Source organism: Aulonocara stuartgranti (genome assembly GCF_965226115.1).
Source record: "Aulonocara stuartgranti genome assembly, chromosome: 18".
Classification (NCBI taxonomy): Eukaryota; Metazoa; Chordata; class Actinopteri; order Cichliformes; family Cichlidae; genus Aulonocara; species Aulonocara stuartgranti.
Genome location: NC_138954.1, coordinates 25,293,866 through 25,313,821, shown reverse-complemented (window position 1 = coordinate 25,313,821; position 19,956 = coordinate 25,293,866). Strand labels below are relative to the sequence as shown.

Below are 19,956 nucleotides of genomic sequence, written 5' to 3'. Positions count from 1 at the left end.
AAGAAACAAAGCTTTGCTACAAAGGTCACTCGGAAAAACCTGCTTCTTTCTCTCATTTATTTATTTTTTTCCAACAAACACCGGGGGAATAAAAATAGTTTGGTTTAAAAATAATGGCTTTCATCTTCATTTATGCCTCTGAATATTCAATATGAGAGCAATGGTGCCCCCTTGTGTAAAATATAATTAACAGTCTGATAGTAAATATGCACCTAAGGTCAATTATAATTGAATCTGATAGCACAGCTTAGAAACGAACAGTGTTATTTAACCGTGAAAGAGTGTGATCACCTTTACAGCAGCTTCTGAGGTCCAGCATGTGTTTTGAACATTTTTTATTCCACATTCATACAATTCCCTCTGCAGTAAACCTGTATTGATTCTCTCAGAGGTGAAGGGCGCTCCCTCTGTCCGTCTTTAGCCTCTCCTGCTCTTCACAAGGACTGCAGCTCTATCCTCCGCTGTCAGAGCTCTGTGCACTCTGCACCGCTCGCGGCTCAGTCAGGCGGTCGTAGGACAGCGCTGTCATAACCTGTGAAAATGTACAGTGTGATATGGCTTTGGAGAATAGAGAGAAGCAAGTAATAAGTAGAGGCTATCAAAGACATGCTGAGTTAAAGATTTTACTGGCTAGAACAGCCTGTGGCTACTGTTTTTCACACTGGATTGGTGAAAAAAAATGTTTTTTAAGCAGTAGCTTCGGCTAGTTTCAAACAGGGAAGGTAGATGAAGGACAGAAAACGGAGCTCTTTCTCTCTGCTGACATTAAAATTAAAATAACCATTAAAGATTTTGTAAGCGTTAAATGATCAGTCTGAAGCCACACTCGTGTCTATGCTAAATGTGAAGCTACAGCTAACCACACAGCTTAACTTAGTTTAGCATGCAGAATAAACATAAATTCAAAAGAACTATTTGGAATTTTATCACCAAATTACTTTTTTTTTTAAAAACAACAGTAGAATGTAACATGTTATATTCCAGTGAGCTTTCCCACCTGCTAGTTTGTAGCGTCTGTTTTCAGTCTCAACGCTATGTGAAGCTAAAGTAAGCTATCCTTTAGCAGAAGGCGATTTTCTTAAAGCCATACACAGTCAGTCTGCCTAATGACCAAGACTATATTAGAGAGACACACTACCCAGACAATCACGAAATGAACTATGGGATAATCCAAAGCACAGATGGCTGTATTAAATATAAGTTTAAAGGGGAGAAAGGCGTTTTAAACCGTATTTTGAGCTTTTAACAGATTATGGAGTATATATATAATCTAGGGAAAACTAAAAGGAACATTTTTGGTTCAGTCGCACTATAGCAAAAATTGAGCAACAACCTTCTTGCAACTAGGAAAAATTGGTGATTGCAGGGTTTATGCACTGATGTTGTTTGTTGTGTTTTGTCTTTCTCCCCTCTCACCCTCAATCGGTCGTGGCAGATGGCCACCCTTCACTAAGCCTGTTTCTGCCGGAGGTTTCTTCCTGTTAAAAGGGAATTTTTCCTTCCCACTGTGACCAAAGCACTTGCTCATAAGGGGTCATCTGATTGTTGGATTTTTTTTTTCTGTATTCTATGTATTATTTTAGGACCTTTACTTAGGGCTTAAAATCTGGGACTGTCCACCAATTGCTCTTAGAACTGAAGAAGCTTCTCAGAGGAGAGATGAAACGTCTTCAAGAAACCTAAAGAAGTCCAGACGCTTTTCTTTTAAACCTCCTTAGACTATGATGACCTGGATGACTGAGAACCTTCACAGACATAGGTCTTAACCTTACAATCTGGTTGTTCAGTGATGACACGACGAATCCTACTTCCGGGCCTAAAGTAGTCTGCGTTTAATATGGCTTTTGTGTTGTTAACATGTTTAATGTTATGTATTTTCTTCTATTTGATCTCAAAAAGCTCCTAAAACAGTCAGTGATCACTGCTGACCTCCCTCGGCTTTTATTACCGCTAATCATTTATTTAAGCTCAGTTTTTAAAACCTTAGGATGTAACTACAGCCCAGCCCATGCAGCAGTATATGAATGACTAACCTCGTATTGTGAATGGATTATCTCAGTTGTTCTCCTGGCTGAAGTTTGGTCCTTTTACAGCATCCTGCCATGCGATTACATTTGTTCCTGACCACCGAGAACACTCACGTTAACTTTTATCGAGTGGAAAAAAAAGTTAGCTTGTTTATATTATGCTAACATAGCTGTGTCGCTAGCGGTCACGTAGCACATCATTATATACCAGCTAGCCCAACTTCAGTAACCCTTCAAACGTCACTGCTGTTTAGTTTTCTGTCTTCATTTATGCTGGAAGTGATAACAGAGCTGTACGTTTTAATTTCTTTCCAAAACCCTGCAGTCAGGACATGCTATATTGTATTTAGATAGAAGCTAGCGAGCTAACTCCCTGCTAACTTCTAACTCCGTTAAATGTCATAAATTCCGTTTTCATGGATGCCTGGATGTTAAACTCAATTGTTACACCTGGTAGAGCAGAACGCTGATCATTTTATTAAAGATGAAAGACTTTAGACAGTTTTTCAACTCTCAGTAATGCCATAGTGATGTTTGATATATGGACCTGCAGCGGAGTTTAGACCCAGACACGGCTAGTGACGTCAGACTGAACAACCGGATAAAAAGTGCATGGAGGCAACTGTTGTTGTGATTTGGTGCTATATAAAAAGAATTGAGCTGAACAGAAAAGTTTGTGGCGCGCACTTTTAATACTAAGGCAACTGCACAGGTGGATGATCATGGTCCCCCTCAGACTGACTGCAATCACTCTCAGATACCTTGTAGAGGTTGCCAGCTCACTGCAATCAATCAATTATTCTGCACCAAAGAGTGCAACCTGTCTGCAATAGGTCTCCTTGCAACAGGGGACTTGACTCAAGTGATTGCAAAACAAAATTAATTCTCTATTTAAGCAAGCTTGCTGAACGCTTATGTCATTTTGCAGTTAAATCGCTGTCCTGCAGCAGCTACATCACTACTTCTGGAGGAATTTCAGGTCTGGATCTATGACGTAAACGCTACAAGCTATAGCTTAGCTTAGCACTCTATAAAGAATAAAAATTTGAACAACACAAAACTTTCCAGTTTCTCTTTTGTATCGGTTAAATAACTGTATATGGCATGTCTTATCCCGTTGGTTTATCAGTGATAGTAGATATGTGTTAGTACCACATAATAGATTACATGCTAAACCAAGCTAAGCTAAACACCTGACAGAACACAGCCACATAGCCAGTCTGTGTAACACTACACTATTACTGAGCGCCTTGTTCTACTTACTGTGATCATAAGAAGTAGTGCCAGCATCATGCCCAACATTATGTACAAATTATTAGTCAATCCTCCAGCCCACAAGGGACCCAAGATTGTGGCCAGGCCCCCAACTGAGCGTCTGACACCTTGGCTGAATCCTTTTGGTGAGGGATCACAAAATATTAGGTTATTTATTTCAGATATAAACATAACAATATGGCTTTAAAGTTCGCTACGTGTAATTTTTTTTTCTATGCATCACATGCGCTGAGCAACAATCTGTTGTTTTAATGTGTTGAGCCAGCACATGGTGCCAAGGTAATATGAGCCAACCTTGTGTTTTCTCAGCAGTGACTTTGGAGAAGAGAGACACCTGAGACACGGCCACAAAGGGAAGCCCCAGCAGCTGCAGAAACACTCCGATGATGAAGGCTGACAGCTCCCATCCATAACCACCTGGCAGGGGTGGGAAGATGATATCACAGGATCGCTAAATTAAAGTAGTTTATCACAGAGTAAATGGAATACATAATTCAGCAATTACCTTTAGCGCAATCCAACATAAACCCTCGCATACCTATATTTGATAGACCTAGTGGCCAATAAATATGACAGTTCTGAAGCTTCTTATTTCTCATGTGGAGTCATGATCATTCAAAGAGTGTGGCAGATCATGCTTCGGTTGCCCAGCTCGTCCGTCCGTCAGTTTTTAAGTTTCTCCCACAAATGGGCTGGCAACACCAGAGACGGCTCAATCCGAAAAACGAAACCCCTGCCAAGCTGGCAACCACTTGATTTTTGTTCTCTGCTGCTTTGCATCATGCACATGCCTGTATGAATTTGTGCCGACTCTAATTGTTGGAAGTTCTTGCATGAGCTGAAAGTCTATCATTTTACGATCAAATTACAGTTTCACCAATCAAACATGCCTCTCGGTGGCCCCAAAGGATAAAATAGTTTTTCTTTAGGTGTCTTTCTTTCGGGTTTTATGTCTTTGTTCGGTTGCTTTAACCACAACGGTTAACAAATGGCAAACAAATGACAGCCACGCTTTAACAAATAGCATTTTTGCTAAATTTGATTACTCTAATCCTTTTATATGTACTCAGGCACTACCCAGCTCCAGCACCTGTCACTTGTAATCAGAGCGATAAACGTGACGAGCTGCAACAGACGCAGGCCAACATTAACATACAGGATCCGGTTTGCCTCTATGGTATCCTGCTGAATGATATCATTTACAGAGCACACTCAGTTCAGCCAGTGTGTAACCCAATATGGCTCTGCTGTGCTCTACACACCGACACTGGTGGAACAGAAAGGATTTGGCTCAGAAAAAGAGGCATTTTTGTGTCTGTGTGTGCCTGCATTTGTGTGTGTGTGTCTGTGGGTGTGGTTTTTCACAGGCAGGTTAGCACCTCGGGGGTTGCAGAGGAAGATGAGGCACCAGATACAGGCGGTGCAGCAGATGACCAGGCCCGCTGCCAGCACGGCGCGGTCCGCCACCTTCCTGCTCAGCCAGCGTACAAAGAAGAAGCCCAGGATGACCTCCACCCCGCACAGGCTGTACATGAGGCTGTTGCCCAGCTCGCCAAAGTTGAAGTGGCGCTGCGTAAGAGGGGTCACCATGGTCTGTGAATTTTTAGAAAGACACCAGTCATTTAGGCAAAGCGGTCCATTCAGAGGTAAAGAAAGGTAACCAGAGTATCCAGTTAGGTCAGTTTAATAAGAGGTGAGAATGGATCTTTACACAGAGGCTGATTATGTGCTTCAGCATTTAACTGATTATTTTCCCAAAAGTTTAGGTCTTAGAAGACTCAGTGTTATTCACTCTGGATGATAAACAGTGTGACATAGTGTGAAATGTTTGGAATCGCTGCCTGATGGATCTCGATGGTCGCTGCTCTCACCTCCAGCGCCGTCTGATTGAAGAGAGTGATGAACTGAGCCGTGAGGACAACAACTACCTCTTCTCTCAGGAACTCTGTGCAGAGAAGGACAGAGAGAGAGATACCAGAAGAAATAAAATAGGGAAGTCAGGGAGAAAAATCCCCAAAAATCTTCAACTGCTAGCTTCAAATCGAAAGTTTCAACTGGCAAGTTAATTCGAGATCAAGAAGTTTTAAGAGAAAAGAAAAGTTGGACGATCTCAAAGCGGTTGTAAGATAGAAGGAGGCGTGACAAATCCTGGCCGCCTGGTCGTGTTGATCATGTCGTCCAAGACGCTCTATATCTATTTCTTTTGATGGAGAGAAGTATGGATTCTGATATTTATCTTATATCCAAAACATGATTACACAGGAAAAAAGGGGGGGGGAAGCTTTCAATAAATTCCAAATTTTGATACCAGCTTTTCCTGGAACAAATTCCTCCTTATGGGCTTGGAGAGGAGGAAAACGAGCTGGGCTTGCTGCTAAATTTGGATGCCAGATGGCTGGAGAATCGGCTTGATATTACACTGTGTGATCCACTACAGTTCAGTTCTCTGTGTTCAGCGTTTGCACTGCTATTGACATGGTTTGATTATTTTATGTCACTGGATGTGTATGTGTGCAGGTAAATACCTGATGTGGCTTTAAAATGATTTATTGTACCTCAGAAAGTTCTGAGACAGATTTTTTTCCCCAAGATTTCCCAGCTTTTATTCCAAAGTCTGAATCTACAGACTGATTATTAGAATCAAAAATGCTTAATAATGGACAAAAAAAGTTACAAAGTGGTTGCTAGGGTTGCCAGGTCTTTGGTATTAAAGCAAAGGGCAACCACTGGAGCTGAAAATTGCCTTGCTCTAAAAGAAGGTCAATCCTAATGTTAAAATATCCAGACAGTAGAAAGCATCGTTAAAGAACAAAAAATAGTTTGTGCATTTTTTCACTTATTACAAAATCTCTGAGCAGAGAGGGGTTTTTTAAGGACTCTGGATACTAGAAGCTGGGGGCGCGGCCAATTTGACCAACAGGCATCCAGACACAAGCAACTGTAAGCAGTTTGGGTCTTCTAGGTATCACCTCTGCTAATTCAAGCCACTGAGCTGGATCTTACCTCCATGCTTGTGCTGTTGGTGCCTTTTATGACAATTTTAATTGGCTAATATGATGTGTTTCTGCGTGGTACGAACTCTCCCAGAAGTTTGTGTTTCTGGTTTGGTGAGTAAAAGTCTAATATTTGATTATTATCTTTGTTAACACTAATTAGCTGATTTGTTTGTCTGTTCATTGATCCTATGAAGTTTATGGAAGCAGACTGGTAACCAAACCTGCTAGAGTGAGCTGAAAACCTGATTCTTCATCCAAACATCAACTCTGTCTTCAAACACCCCCCCCCCCCCCCCCCCCCCAAAAAAAAAAAAATGGTGACAGCAAAAACATCAAAGCATCAATTCAAACGGCAAACGACTCGGAAACTAGTTTTTATCCCATCTATGGATAAAAGCAGCTCAGCTGCCAATCCAAATTAGCCCAAGATTTATTTATACTTTTTTTAAAAATCCAGGTGGCCACTTTGATGCTTTTCCTTTGGACCTTAAAGACATGCTCTTGCTCAGCCGATACATTTTACATTTGATGCTGCACAGAAAATAAGTAATAAAAAGATCTATGAGGAAAATGCTTTGACCTAAAGATGGTTTTCTGGTGACGCCACAAGTAGACAAAGCAAAACAGCAAGTTCCACCGTTTTATTCATTGTATAGCTTAGCTTAGGAAAGAGACTAGCTAGCATGGCATTAAAATTAGCTTACCATTACTTCTAAACATTTCATCACTCGTGAGAGGAGGGGTACAACCTGAAAATATCAACCCAAAATTCAACCCTAAAACTAATCATACTTTCTTGATCTAACTGGAAAAACTAAGAAGCTATATAGCCTAGAACTGTTTTAAACCACATATTGACTTCATTGATATCATTGTTGTTAGTTATCCAGGAAGACATTTACTAGCAGAGGATCTAGCACAGAGTAAAACCTGCATTTCTTTTATTTCTATATTTTTATACATGTTAAACAAATGAAGGCATTCACTCCTGCATCTGGACTTTTTGCTCAGTATGAAAGTGGAATCTAACTCTTGATTACAAAATATCTCTTAAGTATATTTCAGATAATACATCTTTGAATGTTTCAGTCTTTTCAAGGGAGAAGAACTAGAGCGTGAAACAGAGCAGGCTACAAACCTGCAGTGCCGTGTAAGCATGTGTAAAATCTGATCCAGTTCAGATACAATACAAGTACATGGACTAAAAAAGGCAGTTGTGTAGTTTTCCTTGTTCCAAAAGCAAAGATTCACAGAGATTTTACTGGTGCTGTTATGTACTTTTTTCTTTCCACGACACCTACCAGAAAAATCAAGATTTGATGAAAGAAAGTGAAAGATCTGCCCTGATTTTCAAAGCTTCTCCACAAAAAGTCAGAAAAGATCAATAATTAAAGAGAGCGAATACCAGACACGCTGTAAGGGCTAACAGACACTCCTACTGCATGTGCCAGAGAAAACATCCTCCGCTCCTGCTGCGTTTCTGGTGTTGTAGCTTCTCTTCGTACAAAAAGGAATCAATAAGAGGAATGTTGGCCACATTACCAATTCTGTCTCCATTTCATCCACAAGTCAACCACAGCAAGTCAGTCAATAAAAAAGGAAGTCTTCCATCCTTCCCTCTACCACGTCTTCAAAGAGTGAGAGAATCAATACAGCACATACACACAAACACACGCACTCGCAGTTGTGTCTTTAGAGGACACAACACCGACTCGCATTTCCTGGAGAGTTACTTCAGTCTTAAACACAACTCTGACCCCAACACTCACCTCGACCGTAAGCTTTAAACACGTCTGCAGCTTAAATTTAACGACGTCCCCAAAAGAAAAATAAATCCCCAGAATGTGAGTGCGTAAATCTACGATCAAAGCTTTAGGTCCTCACAACATGGTTAAGACAAATGAGTAAGTACTCAACCCACTCACTCCCAAGACACACACACAGTCAAAGAAAGTACAGAAAGGATATTGAGTAGTGGCAAACAATCGCAATCGCCATGTAAACGTACTATGACACTAATCCAATAGTGCACCTGACATCATGTATATACATGCTCTGACATAAACCAGACATGTACACGCAAGTCCAATCAATACACCGGGAATCTGATCTGACATGCTGCAGAAAATTCCTCAGAGAGACCTGGAGAATGGAAAGTGTGTGCGAGACTGAGTGAGCAAATACAAGCAAAATCAATAGAGCAGATATGAAACATGTGCATTGGCAGTGACACCTCTTCCTACCTGAACGCTGCAAAATGGGGCAGAGGAAAGCTGACTGTAATTGCTCGAGACAGGCAGTCAAACCTGCCGGCTCACCTCTGCTGGCGCTGAAGTTTCGGAAGGGGTCCGAAGCTCTGTGGACGGGTTGCATGTCAGACGAGGTGGAGGTCTCCAGTTGGTCGGAGTTGAGGGCTCTGTAGGTGTGCACCGGCTCCTCGTCAGACCCCATCAGCGGCACCTCTTCCTCTACCTCCTCCTGTTTCATCTCCATCATCGTGGCTCCCCCCTCGCAGCTAACGGGTGGTACATCCCAGTACATAGCCAGGACGACAAACTGGAGCAGCATCCACAACAGGCACATGAAGATCTGACAGCATGGAGGAAAAACCCACATGTCTTCAAAGATCTTACAGTTTAAACACACAAAAAAAGATATTTTCACAGGACCAGAATCCCTGGAAGCTTTCAGGAGAGATAAAGTGGTTCAGCTATGGAAGCGCTGCCTGGCAGAGTGAACTCTAGAGAGGGATTCTGGGTCATATTATGCGGAAAAAAATGGAAGCAGGCATATAAGAGCTTTGTTAAGTCTCATTTAAGCTTCATCCACGCTACAGGTGTTTTATTGAGGCACACTTAGATAGAAACAGATCGATACAGGTTGTTACGGGACCGAGTACCGCTGCAGGTGTTTTGTATTCCTCTTACTCACAGGAGAACAAAGGAGGAAAAATATATATGTGAGCACAGAATGTAGAGCGACTATTTCTGAAGGTTATTTCTGTATTCATGAGCCTTTCACAGAACCTTAGATTACTGATTATCTGGATGCTGTTACCCCAGGAGACGTATACTTGTTCACAACAAAGGGCCCCAGTTTGAAATCACACAGCCGCAGGAACAGGTTGAACGCCGGCCCTGTAGAGACAGGAGGAAGTGCTTTAAAGATGAGATAAATGGAAGATGTGTGGAAACAGTAGCCTGCTCCTTAGTGATTTTATTGAATGTTTTTTTCTGCTCACAGTTTAAATGAAACATCAAAAAAGAAAAAAGGGGAAAAAAGGATCACGAAATCCTTCCCGTTGTCTGATATTTCCTCACAGGGCAGAAGGGATGGTGAGAGGTGAAATAACACCTATTTCTCTGTGGATAAGTGGAAAGGGTAGAAACTGACCAACAAGAAGACCGGCTTGTCGACCAGCCATGATGGCGGCAAATATTCCAGCTCGCTCCTCCGGCTGAGTGCTCCGAGTCAAAAAGCCAAAGATGGAGGACCCAGCTCCTGCTCCGACACCTTAGGGCAAACATATCAAACTATGATATATTACATGCATTGAGTGTTAACCGTTTTACGTAATGCATGCGTGCATGTGTGTGCATTTGTCACCTGCTACAATCCGACTGCATAACAAAAGCCACTTTGAGTATCCAATGAAATACATAAAGTTACCTGAGAAGAAATTAAAAAAAAATAAAAAATTGTTGTGAAATGCATCTTCATCTGAGGCAAGATCTTTGTTTAAATGTTTCCAAAAAAGTACTGGCTTCACCCTGTAACAGTTCCATTAACTTCTATACTATTCTATACTTTGGCTAGTTGGCTAATGTTAGCATGCTAACACGCCAACCAATGACTGTATAAAAATAAACTTTTCTTTTACTAAAAAGGTCTACAGTCATTGATTCCAACACATTCGGTGACAATAGAAAAACACTGTATCTAGTAAAGTGCACATTAACAATAATAGACGATCATGTGGTACTGCTGTTTTAGTTAGTTGATTTTAGCTGATAGTAGCTAGGTTTTAGCTAGTATTTACTAATATTTAGCTACTATTTAGAATATACTGTTAGTCTAATAGCATTCAGGTGATTTTGTTGTTTGGTTGACAACATAAATTTCTTAACAATGACTCACATCATCCCTATAATGCTTTGCTTAAAGAACAAATAAATAGTTATTTTAGAAATTCCCATAATCCATTGTGTGCATCCTGTAGATAAAAATTTGAATCGCAGAGGCAGCTAGAGAGTTCTCATTTTGAAGCCTGTACCTTCACACAAGCCTAGAGACTAGTCAGTGGCTATCTGGTAACTATGGTCACTATGGAAACATGTGCATCAACTAACAGATTAGCCAGTGGCTGCAGGAGGTTAAAGGTCCACTGTTAATAGCCCTCTCACCACTCACCAACCACAACTGCTTGGAGAGTGGTTGCTAGAGGTTGGCACGCACTAGCATGAAATTGGTCACAAAGCGGTATGCAGGTATACCGTGCGCTACCAGGAACCTTCTTGCAGTTGCTTTGGTCTCTAGCAAGTTGCTGCTGTCACCAGTAGTTTGCATGGAAGACACGTGAACCTTCTCTGTTTCAAGTCTTATTTTAGTTTTACAACAGCAAGCTATGGGGCAACTGCAGCAATCTGCTATCAACAAAAGCAATCACAAGGACGTTGTTGGTACAGTACCCTCTTTGTGACCGATTTCACCTAGTAACCTCCAGCAAACACTGACCAACACAACCCAGCGGGTGGTTGCCATGGGGTTGCCAGCCAGTATAGGTCTACATAACTAAAGCCTTTTTTTTTCTTTTTATGAAACCACACGTGATGAAGTGTGACTGACAATCACATGGCAGGAAATGGCCAAACACAATTTAGCAAGCACTTCCTGCTTAACTGTGTCTTTTATTCTAAATGAGACTCAGAACAGAATCAATATTTTGGGAAGGGACCAGTAGGGTGATTTCCTCTTTGACTTTTCTACAATCAGACTTCTTTTTGCAACTGCAGAAGCCACCTTCTGCTGGCCATTAGAAAGAAAGCAGGTTTAAATCAATTCTGCGCCTCTTTCACTATTCACTTGACTTTCTTCCTCCCGGAGGCTACGTTCAAAGAGAAATTTAGATTGCATTCAGATGAAAGGAATGACCTGATATCAGATTTTTTGTAAGCTCGGTCATCTATAAGGAATTCTCTGTGTTGCATGAGGTGAAAATAAATGCGTAAAAGATGACCCACAGAGTCTCTTCATACAGAAGCGTGACGCAGAGTCTAAATTAGTCATGTGATGTCTCGTGGCTTGACTACTTACCAACAATCTCGAAAACATTTGAGAAAAGGACAATGGACTTTGTAGTTTTGCTTCGATCTGACCAGATGCCAAATAGCGGGCCCGTGACCAGTGCACTCAAGCTGAAGGCAGACAGACCGAGACCTAGGAAGTAAGGTGGAGCCTCCAAAATCTGTAGATACCTCCATATTGTAGGAAGAATGACAGCTGAGGCCACCACAGAGGAACAACAGAGAAGGGTTGAGACGTGTGCATTAATATGCCAAAAACAACCCTGAAATGATATCCAGTTCGATATGAACTTACCGTACTCTATGCCACTCAGCATGAATATCAGTCCAATGGTGAGAAAAGTAAGATTCCTCTTTTGGTGATTATCCATTGTCCTCACTGACTTGCTTCTTTTTACATGCCAACCTCTATCTGCGCATGCTGCTCTGAAACATTCTTCAGAGCCATAATCAGATAACAAGAGACACCATGCATCCTATTACAGCTGCCGGCCCAGATAATCAGAGGAATCTGTTGCAGCGCTTTACAAGGTCACAGCAAAACTTCTTAGAGATGGACAACAAAGACGATGGGAGGCTTTTCTTACAGAAAAAGCTCAGGACGAACGAAGCCTGGACCACGTCACAGCAAACATGGAAACAATACAAACAAATATGAAATGATTGCAGTAGTCCAATTCCATTAGGCATTTATGTTAAAGATGAAATTCTGTTTGACTCCAGTCCTCGGTGTAGCACCACGCTGCGAGATCGAGGCAAGTTCTCAGGTTGCCCGGTGAGGTAAAGTACCCTGAGGTTTATACATATTTAAACTTGTTTGCTTCAGTTTCATCAAAAGCACCTCACAACCTTGTGAAAAAATGTGCAAGGCCTATCTGCCCCTTTTGGTTACACAGTAATATGCAAAAGTCTTGAGACACTCCTCATTTCTTTATACTTTTCTTCCAAGGAGGCAGACTAAAGAAGAACATCTAAAGAAGAGCCAGGGCAATAGTTCTCCAGGCCTTCTGAAGGAGTTTCAGAGTTTTTCTTGGAACTGACTGTTTTCATAGTAAATCTTTTTTTTGTTGTTGCTTTGCTTTGTTTTTTTTTTCTGTTAAGCCACTTAACACTGACCCATGAATCATTCAAGCATAATAAAAGCTCCTACACATAACAGAGAATAGGACAAATTGTATCTTTAAGGCACTTTGTTACTTGAAGCCTGTTGCAAAAACACATCTTCTGTTCAATTTCTGTAGTTAAATCTATGAAAAATGCCAATGATAACATAAAATAGTAGTTTTGGCGTAGTAATGTGATTCCCAAAGAGCTATTAGCTGAAAACTCGGCATATCCCGGCATGGTGTGCAGTTTGTCCTTAAGGATTTTAGGAAACTGCTGAAGAAATCCAGCAAAGACTTGACACAGGACCTGACAGATGCATCTGGTGCTTAAGTTGATCCATCTACTGTTCACTGAAGCCTAATGAGAAATGATCTCAATGAAAGGAAGAAGCCAAAGGAAGAGAAACAGGGACAAAAGGCTGAGGTTATCATGTAATGCCAGATTTTACAATAACTAAACTAAAAATGAGAAACAACAGATGGAGTGGTGAATCCAAATATGAAATACTTGGTTCAAGTATGTACAGAGGTCAGGAAAGAGGTACAACATAGAGTGTGTACAACATGGTGGAAGCTCTATCATGGTTTTGGGCTCCATTTCGGTCAGTGGTGTTGGAGATCTTGTCCAAATTGATGAACACAGAAAAGCACCATCAAATTTGGATCCATCATGTAGTACAATCTGGAAAGCTTCTGATAATGTTTTAGCATGACAACGATCCCAAACACACTGCCAATGCAGTAAACACACAGTGAAACACTACCAGTCATGAATTGGCCTCCCCAGAGCTCGGACCTCAACAAGCAGTGTGGGATCGTGTTGACAAAGAACAGAAGAAAAAAGGCAGCCAACATAAAGTCACACCAATTATTGCCGTTCATGTTTGTTAGAATTGTACAAACTCTGTTTTTGCCTCACATACTGTGTGTTTCCATGCATGTTTGCACATGCTTCAATAAATCCCTGCACCTGTTTCCTATTTCTATAGCACAATATAAAGAAATAAGAGGTGGTTTGAGTCTTTTGCACAGGTCTTTAAATAGGAATTGTGCTTTTTACAAGCATGGGGCTAAATTTAGCTGTTCAAAAACACAATAAATCACACAGTGATAAAACAAAAAGTAATGAAATACATCAGATAAACAAGGACTATAGCTTATGGAGCTTTAACAGCAGAGCGGGCAACGGAGGAAACTATTCAGCTTAACGCTGCAATGTATTCAATACTGAATAAATTAGGTATGACACTGCTGTCTGTTGTGTTGAGCTGTAGCTCCTTTTTTCAAGCTGCTGTGGTGTTCCTAGCCTTGGGCTCGCTGTATTAAACAGAACTGTCACCAAGTTAATACTGCCATATGTTTTTCAGCAACCCATGAATAATACAAAACATTTGATTGTTTGAATAGCAGATATAAACTCGCTCAGCATCATGTGCTCATGCCAAATAACGTCCAGACAATCTGAGAGGTTTCGAGCTCACCAGGCCCCTGCAGTGATGAAAAGTCGCAGGACTCATGTATTTGGGTAGGAATCTACTATATATGTATGCGTGCATTTGTTGGCCATAGTGTTGACCTTTCTGTAATTTTTTTAATGAAAAATGATTTCATAGAGCATGTGTACTCACCAGTGTAGCGTCACTGTGTGTGTTTCATTCTGTGGAAACGGTAATCAAGGAGGGATTCATCCGGCTCGGCTTTTCCGTGACAAACGGCTGCTGCTGAGTGTCACAGGCCCGCTGAGAGGCCATTAGCATCCTACCTGCCTTACCTGTGGTGGTTTCTATAGAAACACATATGAGGGTGGAAGGTGTTTTTGCACTCACCTTTGAGCCTTGGTAAACAACAGGAAGTTCCCCGGTGACTAAACTGATATCGAGTCCACTCAGCCAGTCACAGCAGTGCCCCGGAGCCTGTTGGAGATATGAAATGATCAGCTGCTGGCAGAAGGACATTTGACTTTCAGATAGAGAGGAGCTTGTTAGGTGGATATACTGTACAGGAGGTAGCTCAGATAGGAGTGGGCATGTGGTTGAACACAGATTCTCCCCGGAGGTCATCCAGCATCCCCATTAACATTAACCTGCACGGTGCTCGCAGGCGGCAGACACGGTAAGAGCCGGCAATCGACTGGGCCAGGCAGCAACACTTTTGGGTTCATTATGAAGGAAAAGCACGGCTGAATTTAAACAGAGCTTCACATTATACACGCTATAGGTGCTCACTGGGTATGTATAAAAACCAGTTTGTGGTGACATCAGTCAGTTCATACTGCATTCCACTGATTGGGCATAGGATTACTACTATAAGCCTGGAAAATGTACATCTTCTGTTTGTAAAGTTTTAAAAAAAAGCCTATATTTTGTATCCTGTCCTGCCTCCAACAGGTTACAAAACCAGTAAGTTTCATGACATCCTGCTGGTCTGTTAATGGCGTCGGTTAAAAAGAAATATTGTATAAATATACAAACAACTGCAGCAGTCTGTAACAGATATGCACTGTTGTAAACAAAGGACTAGTCAAGATTTTAGAAAAAACGATTCAACATATATGCATGTGTGAGATTACAGCACATGCACAGCACAGAGTATTTCTAAATGTATGGCTTGAAGGGGAATGATATATCAGAAATAACCTGTATACACTCACCAGCCACTTGCTACACGTTGCTAGTACCAGATCAGCCCCACTTTTGTCTTCTTTCGTTTTAATTGCTCATGGCACAGATTCAACAAGGTGCAGGAAGCATTCCTCAGAGATTTTAGTTCATCGCACAGGTTGTCAGCTGCACATCCATGATGAGAATCTCCCATTCCACTGCATCCCAAAGGTGCACTGCAATGTTCAAGAAACCAGTTTGAGCTGATTTGAGTTTTCTGACACGGTGCATTATCCTGCTAGAAGGAGCCATCAGAAGACGGGGACACTGTGGGCATAAAGGGATGGATGTGGTCAGTAGCAAAACTGTGTTAACAAAATATCCCATGAAGCTGAACTGTTGATACAAGGCAGGCTAGATCCATGCTTTTGTGTTATTTATACCAAATTCTGATCCAACCATCTAAATGTTGCAGCAAAAATCAAGTCTTATCAGACCAGGCAACATTTTCCCAGTCTTCTGTTTTCCCATTGTAATGTAGCCTCAGTTTCCTGCTCTTAGATGACAGGAGCAGCACCCAGTGTTGTCTTCTGCTGTTGCTGTAACAAATCTGCTTCAAGATTCAACCTGTCCTGATCTTCTGCTTACATTTGGCTTACATTACATCTGCTTACGAGTGGTTATTTGAGATACTGTTGTTTTTCCATCTCACAGCAGTCTGGCTAGCCTATGTTTATATGGCTAGATGCATTGCTTGCTGCTGTGTGATAGGCATGAACAAGCAGCGAACAGGTGCAGCTAACAAACTGCCGATTAAAGGAAATACTAAGGCCCACATTATTAACACAGGACTAATTAAAATGATTCCTCCAGCTTGACCTCTAATCACTGATTTATTGTTTATGGGCAGTGTTTTTCTCTTACAGTGTTCATGTCTAGCTAAATAAGCTAGTTCCTAAACTAATGACCTTCCCATGAGCCTCTGCTGCGCTTCCTGTTTATTGCTAATTAGCAAGTGGTACAATGGCATGCTACCATGCTAAGTGGCGTTTAGCTCAAACCACCCGTATTTTCAAACACAGCCTTACAGAGCTGCTAGCATGGCTCATTTTTTTGAAGTATTGGTTACATTTTGTTGTATTTCATTTCATTTTTATCACTTACATTACTTTAAATACATTTTGTATGTAAGTCATTTATTGTTTTAAAGAGTGTAAAATTAACCAAACGTGAAATCATTTAAGTTTGAATCACTTCTGAATTAAATCCCTGTATGTGTGTGTGTGTGTGTCTGTGTGTGTGAGGCCCGGGGAATTCTGCCACACGATGGTGGCTCAGGACCGCGATCGAAGCCGAGGAGCTGACGGGCACGGAGAACAGGGGATTCAGACACAGGTGCCAGGTGCAAGCGTCGGGGAGGACCGCGCCATCCTGCTGGGCTGCACCATGATGGCCTTCTCTGTGCTCATGTTCTTTGTAGTCGGCATCACAATGATCAAACCCTTTGTTAACAGGTACACTGGGGAGTGTTGTCTCGTTTCCAGGCTCAGTTACAAATGCATCCCCTCACTGAAGGCTTGTTCTCCCCGTGTCTGTGCGTCCAAAGACGTGTGTGTTAAGAGTGAATGCGAGTGTGAATGGTTGCCTGTCTCTCTGCGTGTTAGTCCTGAGATAGAGTGGTGACCTGCCTCTTGCCCTGTGACAGCTGGTGTATATTTTTCCTTCTGCTGAGCTTTCTTAATCATTTTGAAAGATTTCTCCGCAACAAACTGATAAAAGGCACTTAAAAACACATGACATGTGATTGTTGTTGCACCCTATTCTCCTGCAATAGCTTTTACAAGTTTTATTGGCATTCACCATCAGTTGTGTCACATAATCTCCTGTCAGAATAACAAAGCCGGTATAACAGGAATCACTGATGATGCTTATGCTCTGTATTCCTGCATGGGATTTTTATTCCAGTAGTTTTTCTTGCCTGTCTGAGAGTTCCCAGAAGAATTCAGCACAACAATGGACAATGACCGACAGACCAATGACAGACGATGCTGAGCAAGTCTAAAGCTTCCACGTTCAGGATCTTAATTTAACTGTTAACATGCTAAATATTGGCTAACTGCACTGAACCACATAGATGAAGTAAGAAATTATAAAAACTTGGGCAGGAACCCTGCTCCTGTGGAAAAGTTGATGGGTCAGTCTATCCCACACTAATTTTGCTACTACAAATTGCAGTAGCAATCCTTTATGCAGCTGTTTTAATTAGTGCCATTGAGGTGTGCATGTGAATTATGTAAGTCTGAAGGCTTCTCTGAAGCTTCCCTGCTGGTTGTCTTCCAGTGGCTGGGATGATGGTAATGCCAGCTGTGTGCTGCAGAAGAGTGAGATACTGGAGGAGTGGGTGAACTGCAGAGGTGTGAGCACAGTGCCGTGCCTCAAGGCGACGGTGACGGTTTACTTCAATGGCTCCACCGAGGAGGCCGTGCTCCACTTAAATGAGGATTCTGTTCTCCTCGCGACCGAGGTGTGGATTTAAAACACAAAATTCCAGGTTTTAGGAATTGTTACATGAACTGCTCAGGAGGAGGACATCAGCTCTGGAGCATTAAATCTGAATATTAGGTCTTTATATCTATATAGCACAGCATGTAAGATTACTTTGTTTAGTAATTCTTAATTTTAATTCTCAGGTGTTTTATTATCCATCTAAGCATGGACCTGGGAATGCATGTGAGAAAGCGATGAAGGCTGAAGTAGCTGACAGGATGGAAAAGCAGCAACACTTTTAATGCCTGTGCCCTTGTGAATAAGCCAGTAGATATTATTAGGAGATGCTCTCACACTGCACTTCTGCTCCATTCAGAGAGATGCTATGAAGTATTTTTCGGCACCGGTGCAGAAAACGGAGGCTTGTAAATTCCCTTTGCTTTTTTTAACAGACACCAAAAAAAAAAAAGACCCTTGCAGCTCGTCGCACTGATTGCAATCAGTCCTGCCAACTGTAAGGGGTAGGTCACTTGATAAAAAATTACACTTGAATCTTATCTTTTTCTCTCTCAGTGTTTCTACATGCCCAAATGCCAAATGGACAGAAAAGCACTTCAGGATCAAGTCCAGAAAGTGAACGGCAGCCTGGACAGTCTGCTCGGGAACAACACCGCATGTTTAACTGATCAGACGAGGTACCCCAACCACGCCATCTTACGCAGGAAGTACACTTTGCAGATGGTCCTGTTTGCACTGCTGTGGCCCTGTATACTTCTGGGCGGTGGAGCTCTGCTGGTGGGCCTTGTGAAACTGACTCAGTGTCTAGCCCATCTGTCCACAGAGGTGATCAGTGAAGCTGCAGGGGGCCGGCTGACTTCAAGATACACTCAGGGCAAACTGTACAGGCTGCTCCGTAGGTCCAGCGCACAATCTCCCTCATGACATGTCCAGAGCTTAAGCTGTAATATGCCAAAAAATGCCATTTTTGTAAGCCTTTTAACTGGTACATAAAGTTATCTAGTGTTGATTTGTAAAAGGTTAGTCAAAGTAAAATGTTGGTCTGAAGTGTGAGAATTGAAAATCTATACAGTTTTTGCCTCCTTATTAAAAAGTGCCTTCCTCTGTTATTAAATAGACACTGATGTCCAAATGTTGGCAGAAAGAAACAAAGTCTGCTTGACCAGCCACACCATTCATGATGTTTCACACTCAGTCAGCACCAATTAGTACCTCTCATGTTTAATTAGGCATATATTCAATATTTGTTAAGTGTCGAGCAGGTAGCGCTCCAACTTTCTCGGGCCAGGGATCACTTACAGGAGAGAAGCATTCCAATGCTCTCCTGATAATCCAAACACTGATTTATCTAGCCTGGGCTCTGGGTCACTGACTAATACTTTTTAATGTTTTCCAGATAGCAAGCTGGCTAATAAGTCAGTTTATGAGGGATGATTATTTGCACCCTGAGAGAAGTGAGGAAATTCGTGACAGATTGATGTTATGTGTCACAGTTGGATGAGAGTTTCTATTGGTCCAATGATAATATGCGAGGGAGTACTGGACACAATATATTTAGAATAATAACAGACTCTGCTTGAATGTCTTTGCATGATTCATGGTTAAAAATAATTCTCATCCTGGAGTTTTGTGTAAAACTCTCAATGCACTTCCCGTGTCTTTATGTTTCACTTCAAAGGATCCAGACTCTCTTGTTATTTTTAAAGTGCTTTTGAGAGATAGATCTACAGGTTTTTTGAAGCTTTTTCACAGTATCTCTTTTTGGACACTTGTTGTTCTTCATTCATTTTCAGTGCAATCCTTGAATAACTGAACATGTCCAGAGGATTTCTTCTTTGTTTGGTGTTTGTTTTTAAGCCACTTAACACTGGCCTATAAATCAGTCAAGCATAAAAAAGCAACTAACTCAACGGATGAACCAGTGTTGTGTCTACATGCAACAGACAACTTGACAAAGACCATTTTAAATTGTATCTTTAGGCACTCTGTTAACTTGTACCCATTTGCTTAGATGAAAAATTCTAAGAAAGATGTATAAAATAACAGAGACAAACATGAAGTAGTATTTTTACACCAACAAGGTGATTCCCAAAGCGCCAGTTGCAGAAAACATGACCTAACTCAGCATGGTGTGCAGTGTGCCC

At 41.6% G+C, this 19,956-nt stretch overlaps 2 protein-coding genes across 9 annotated transcripts in view; one reads left to right on the top strand and one right to left on the bottom strand.

The window, feature by feature from the left end:
- Positions 1-16,595, bottom strand: part of mfsd8l2 (major facilitator superfamily domain containing 8-like 2) — a 34,043-nt gene extending 17,448 nt beyond the window's left edge. For 2 of the 6 annotated variants that reach the window (XR_014272618.1, XR_014272619.1), the window contains exons 1-13: positions 15,358-16,595; positions 14,336-14,620; positions 11,897-12,213; positions 11,612-11,797; positions 9,905-9,967; positions 9,692-9,811; positions 9,356-9,435; positions 8,617-8,887; positions 5,174-5,247; positions 4,682-4,895; positions 3,597-3,719; positions 3,291-3,421; positions 292-532 (exon numbers count right to left, since the gene is read on the bottom strand). Coding sequence is in view for 4 of the 6 variants with exons in the window: in XM_082512418.1 (XP_082368544.1) it covers positions 452-532; positions 3,291-3,421; positions 3,597-3,719; positions 4,682-4,895; positions 5,174-5,247; positions 8,617-8,887; positions 9,356-9,435; positions 9,692-9,811; positions 9,905-9,967; positions 11,612-11,797; positions 11,897-11,972 (1,419 nt within the window). In the remaining 2 variants the exon portion in view is untranslated. The other 4 variants (XM_082512418.1, XM_082512419.1, XM_082512420.1 and 1 more) reach the window with 4 other exon arrangements.
- kcnmb3 (potassium calcium-activated channel subfamily M regulatory beta subunit 3) lies at positions 14,668-18,744 on the top strand (the record flags this gene model as incomplete). Of its 3 annotated transcripts, none has more annotated exons than XM_082512424.1 (4): positions 14,668-14,819; positions 16,612-16,821; positions 17,648-17,831; positions 18,368-18,744. In XM_082512424.1, 4 exons carry the CDS (start codon positions 14,734-14,736, stop codon positions 18,734-18,736), a joined length of 849 nt encoding a protein of 282 aa, XP_082368550.1. In that variant the 3' UTR covers positions 18,737-18,744. The 3 variants fall into 3 exon arrangements, with proteins under 3 accessions (XP_082368550.1, XP_082368549.1, XP_082368548.1); XM_082512423.1 differs by lacking the exon at positions 14,668-14,819 and adding an exon at positions 15,644-15,659; XM_082512422.1 differs by lacking the exon at positions 14,668-14,819 and adding an exon at positions 16,331-16,494.
- Between the last annotated feature and the right edge of the window lie 1,212 nt (positions 18,745-19,956).